The 6,210-nt window shown below is 27.6% G+C and overlaps 1 protein-coding gene across 1 annotated transcript in view; it reads right to left on the reverse strand.

Moving 5' to 3' along the window:
• Window positions 1-6,210, reverse strand: part of LOC108688027 (collagen alpha-1(II) chain-like) — a 44,998-nt gene that overhangs the window by 15,495 nt on the left and 23,293 nt on the right. The window contains 8 exon segments of the mRNA XM_018194140.1: window positions 2-89; window positions 284-382; window positions 1,138-1,344; window positions 1,497-1,621; window positions 1,761-1,902; window positions 2,070-2,183; window positions 2,271-2,389; window positions 4,663-4,870. Coding sequence (XP_018049629.1) covers window positions 2-89; window positions 284-382; window positions 1,138-1,344; window positions 1,497-1,621; window positions 1,761-1,902; window positions 2,070-2,183; window positions 2,271-2,389; window positions 4,663-4,870 — 1,102 coding nt within the window.

Below are 6,210 nucleotides of genomic sequence, written 5' to 3' on the forward strand. Positions count from 1 at the left end.
TGGTTTCCTGTCGATCCTTGCAATCCTTGATCACCCTTAACTCCAGGATTGCCTGGAAAACCTGGTGAGCCAGGTTTGCCTATAACACCCTATAAACAATATTAACATTACGTTTAAATAAATGTGAAAAGTATATATTTAGATAAATAATTAATAATTAATCAGATAATGCATAAATATTTGTAAAAAATTACAAATTTTTCAAAGAATCTCAAGGTATATCTTAATATATGCAGTATTTCAATCTCTAAATTGTAAAGTAACAATTGCTTAGCTTACTTACGGGTTGCCCAGGTGGCCCAGCAATTCCATCGAGGCCTCTCAACCCAGGAGGTCCCGACGGACCTTCTCTACCTCTTTCACCGCGAGGTCCAGCTGGACCCTGTGTCAACAATATTCAATATTTATACAGAAAAATGTTTTATCTCTGTTTTTCATTAAAAATTACGTCATGAGAATACAATATACATTGCTCAACAAAATTAAAGCATTACCTGTTGTCATGTAAAAATAGGCAAATTTCAAAATGGAATAATTTCGTGAAAAATCATTGTATCGAAGTATTTAAAAAAGCATTTTACGGCTTGAAAAATTTCTACCTTTCAGATCATTATTTTAGAAAACGATCTTACTGATATTTTATAGAATTATACAAATATAAATAAAGATGCATCAAATCAAAATTTTTAATGACATTTTCAAAGTTCCACAGTGCGAATTAAAAATTGCATACAAATGCGGCATTCGAAAAATGATCTTTTTTTACTTTAATGTTGAATAATTCAGTGAAAAAAAATCGTTAATCAGAGCTCAATAAAAAAGCAAATTAAAGATAAAGATTCACTTTTTCGAATGCTGTAACCGCATTTATATGCAATTTTTAATTCGTGCAGTGGAATTTCACCAAAAAATATCGATCTGAAAAGTAGAGATTTCAAATTATAAAATACTTTTTTTAAACGTTTTGATATGATAACTTTTTATGAAGTTATTTCATCTTGAAATTTGCCTATTTTTTTTTTATAGAGTATAACAAACGATGTTTTAATTTTATTAAGTAGTGTATTTTTATAAATTTATTTTAATATTATACACATATTTATTCCTAATTATTTATATTTTATATTTTTTACATACCATCGGTCCTACTGGTCCCATCGGCCCAGGCGAACCCATAGATCCTTTTTCACCAGAAGTTCCTTGCTCACCTTTGACACCATCTAGACCTGGAAAACCACGGTGACCTTTCAATCCTGGAAGCCCAGGTATTCCTGGAAGACCACGTTGTCCCATAGCACCAGGCGATCCTGATGGACCAGTTTCACCATCTTCTCCACTAATACCCTATCGTTAATAAAATATAAAATATTTTATTTAAATATAATATGTAATTATGTATACATATGTAGTTTGTAAATAAAATTAAATAAATGTAAAAGTATTATATAAATTTTAAATATAAGAAACAAATTAAATATATATAAAAATAATCCTACGTCTTTTCCAGGCAATCCTGGTAAACCCCTAGGACCTGGCATACCAGGAGGGCCTGGAGAACCCAGTTCACCGGTTTCACCTCGTGTACCTTGAAAACCTTGAGGACCAGGAGGACCAGATGGACCTAATTGAAAGATAGAATATATATATTTTTTAAATAGCACATTAAAAACATAATTTAAAACAGAATTATTAAAATAATTTAAAAGATCAACGATTATTTAGATAAAATTGAAAAAATTATTAAAAATCGAATCGTCTACCTGGAGGACCTCGCGGACCCATCGGGCCTACTTGTGTTTGAATGTAAGATAATGCCTCTGGTCCGTACAATGATGCCGCTCCGGATGGACCTTTATCTTCATTTGCTTGAGACAAAGCCAGTTGTTGATAATAAAGAGATACCTATTATCAATATTTTAAATACATTAATAAATTATTATATTAATTATGCGACATACATATATTCAATCATTAATAAATTTATTATTAATAAATAACTCATGCGTATCACTTTTTAAATAATATAAATAAACAAAAAAACAATTTTAAATTATAAAAAGATTTCTTACATCAGGTACAGGTCCTGGAGGTCCAGGTGGCCCTGGGATCCCAGGCGTACCAGGTTGTCCAGGAAATCCTGAATCGCCAGGACGACCATCATCTCCAGGTCGACCAGGTGAACCCTAATTTATAAATATTACTTTTTAAATACTTGTAAATTGTTATATCTTTTTCACATAACTATTTATTATAACTATAAGTTTACGAACTCGTGGTCCTGGTATAGCCACAGAACTATATATGTTACTTTCACTTGGTAAAATCTCCGTAGGTAAAACCTGAAAAAACTAACAATCACTATTTCTTATAGAATTTGATTTTTTTAATTCTTTAGTTATCAAATAATTTGCTTACTGAATGATCCCGAGCAGATGTGGAACTAATCTCCTCTAAATTTGTAGAATAATCAAAGTTTAAATCTCAAAGAACATGAACAAAAACATTTTATTCTAATTATCTATTTATTTTCTTATTTTTTTATCATAAAAATAATTTTCTAGTTAATTTTATATATCTACCTGATCTACCATGATCATAAAATTGAGTTGTCGTAGGCGCTGGTAAATCTGTAGGTGTTTTTTCTCGCCTCAAAAATGCTTCTGTTGTTATTTCGAATTTCTCTATATTGAATAATTAAATATTATTTTTTATAATTATAGTAATTGAGTTACAATTGAAACTATTGAAAATAATTTTGTAATAATTTTTTGTCATATTATAATAATAAAACTTTCGCTTACCCGAAAGTTGCGTGATATCTGATATTGTACGTGATGGTAATATTGTTGTAGTTTCTACAAAAATAATATCTTTATGATTATTAAATGAAAAAAATTAAAATTATTATTATTAAAGAGAATTATTAAAGAGAATTTATTACATATAAACAAATATAATGTGTATCTAATGTATATGTACGTAATGTATATTTAAAAAAATCTAAATGTATATCTATGTAAATTATCGAATGTTATAGCATCTTTAATATCTGCGAAAAATCGAAAACTAAACCGGAAGCCATCTCTTATAATTGTGAGTCGTATTAAATTGGATTTGCAATTAATAAATTGAAATAAATGGTATTAATTAGATTACTCTGAGAGAGAGGATTAAAACAAGATTAATTATTTTATGTGATCCTTTTAACGAGATTAATCTGTAACGCAAAACTTCCGAGTCAATTAACGAGACAGAATTGAACAATTGTTCTCCATAATTATATTTTACTTATTTTGAAATAAAATTAGTTAAATAAAATAAAATTGTTATTATAGTTATTAAGTAGAATAATAATTTAATTTGCAGATTATTGGAGAAGACAACAAAAAATGATACAAAAGTTCAAAAGAAAAAAATTTGAAAATTAACTTTTGAAAATTAATAAGAATTGCTATTTTAATTTCAATCTTCAGCTAACACATTCGTGAAAACAATTCATAAAAAGATTCGATTTGTATTCCAAATGTTCCGAATATTCCGAAAGAATTTTTACAGAGTGTTTAAATATTTAAAAAATATTCGGAATATTATATGCACGAAAACTTTTTGTATAAGTACATCACAAAAATCATCACCCGCGAGCACTACGCATTCTAGCCGACAAAAAGTCACGACAGAGATATATTAACTATTAATTGGTAAATAAAAACCATATTGAAAAATATATAGTAGAGCGCTTATTATTTTGTTTGTGAAATGAGTCCTCAACATTAGGAAGGTGATACATTAAATGAAATATCCCTGACGCAAAAATTTTATGAAAAACTATAATAAATTGAGACAAAATTTTTAATTTTTCATAAATATTCGTAGTGGAACATAAAATATGTTGTTTGTTTTAAAAATCAAGAAATCCTTCACCTTTAAATAACGACTATGTCCCACTACGAATATCTAAGAAAAATTAAGAATTTCTCAAATGTCTCAAACTATGAATTTTTCTGTACTTTTTCGTAAACATTTTTTCTGCCATTTTTGACAATACAATTTTGTTTAAAAATTAATTCAGGGTCTTTGGATCTAACATTTCTACAAAAATTATAATTTTATGGAATGTATATATATAGAACATTTTTCGAATATATAATGATGCATAAATGGAATATTTAATATTTATGATTATTTAAATATTATATTATTTAAATCTTACATTTTAAAAAAGTATTTTGGAATATTACGGAATACTCTTGGAATTATTATTTTGGGCTTTTTAAGAATATTTCACAAATATTTCAAGAATATTTAACGTTAACTGAGTGATAATAAACAAAATTCCTGTTTTATTTAAAATAATCCTAATTGTATTTAAAATTTTGTGTTAATTTGAATTATAGAAACTAGTATTCAACAAATGTCGCGTTACACATTGTGTAATCTAATATTTTGGTATTAATTAAACGAAAATCAAGATATTTTTATAAGTAATACTTATAAATTAGTAATACATTAAAAAAATTCTTACATATGTTGCCTATATATACATGTGTTCTTATCGATGAAGAAAAAATTAGTAAAAAGAATATATTGTTAAATTAAAAGTTATTCTTTTTTTTTTATTCATTGTATGTGTGAAATTTTTTCGAACATTCATAAGACACTCACCGTTTTTTTCATCGTATTCGTCGTAGTTCTCGTAGTTATAATCATATTCATAATCGTTGCTAGATTGCTGATGCTCTTGCGGTTTGGAGCGTTGTTTCCTTAGTCTGTTTTTCATGGCGTTCACTTGATCCGGCAAAGGCAACAGCAACTGAACCACGAGAAATCCCGTGATCAGCTCTAAAGCCCGTCCTCTCATCGTGAAGTCCTTCTATCCGGCAGGGGTGGAAAAACTTCACTGGAGAATGGAGAAAATATAGATTCTAATTCCGATTCGCTTGCATCGCAAGACTGAAAGCAACTAGACTCGTAACAACCGGCGTGTCATCTATTTAGCAGATGTTCTGCATGATGTAGGGGAGGTCGTCATCCTCTATTTTACAAGACGCGGTTCTCCCGCTGTCTTATTCCATGATCACCCCCTTACTGTCCCTCCATGTGATCTGTGCACTTCTTTTTTTTCTTCTTTGTTTATTCTCTTTTATCAATGTTGTTATTTCTTTCTCTTGAATAAGAAAGGGAAGAGAAATAGAAGTGCGTGTAAAATCATTTAACAGGAAATACATAATACAGATAAGATTTTAAATGATTTTTGTTATATCAAGATTATTTTTTTATTTTAATTAGATTAAGTATAATGCTGATATATTGCAAATACTAAAGGATAAAATAGAATTCAACGAAATTCTTTTTTGATCAAATTTTTTCTTGCTTTTAAAGAATTTTTAATTTTATAAAAGTAAATATTATATAAGTGTGTATATATATTTTTTAAATCAAACGTAAGTCAAAAAAATTCATCAGAGAAAGTACTGATCAGTATTTACTGATCGGTTAATTTCGACTTGCATCTGTCCAAAAGTTTCAAGACTGGATTGAAGAAAAATTAAAAAACAAAAATATAAATTTTATTAATGAAAATTTTTAACATGGTCCCTCTTGATTTCAATCAATGCATTATTCAGAAGCTTTTATATAATCTTTTGAAATAGCTTTCAATACGCTCAACACATTAAAGGCTATTTCGAATCAATTCATTTAAATATCCAAAATATCATCAAAATACATCCCCTTTATTTGAATTTTTCAGAAATCAAATATTAAAGAAAGCAACTAATGTCATCTTGAGTTTGAATTTTATATGAGTTTGAATTTAGAATTTTATTTTGATTAATTTTGCTTTCCATGAAAAATCAATCTAGGAATATTGAAAATTTTTTTTTAAATGTAAACTAAGGTTGGCCAACTTCTAGATTTAAATTTTAGACAAAATTTGATAATAGCACTATTTCATTATGAAAATTTTTATAAAGGAAAAATCTAATGAAACTTACATAGAATATTTTTATATAAAGAATATTCATTAGATTTCGGTTCTTGAAATATATTACAGCGCCGTAAAAATATCGTACGAATAATCTAATATTGATACTAAAAGATGCCATAATTGTCGGAAAAATGGCATTACTTAAATTATACGTTCAGAAAAAATTAGTCTCGGAAGTCTTTTTAGACAGATTCTGTATATTAATATATTATTATAAATTACTA

The sequence above is a fragment of the Atta colombica genome, unplaced genomic scaffold (genome assembly GCF_001594045.1).
Source record: "Atta colombica isolate Treedump-2 unplaced genomic scaffold, Acol1.0 scaffold1, whole genome shotgun sequence".
In the NCBI taxonomy this organism is placed as follows: domain Eukaryota; kingdom Metazoa; phylum Arthropoda; class Insecta; order Hymenoptera; family Formicidae; genus Atta; species Atta colombica.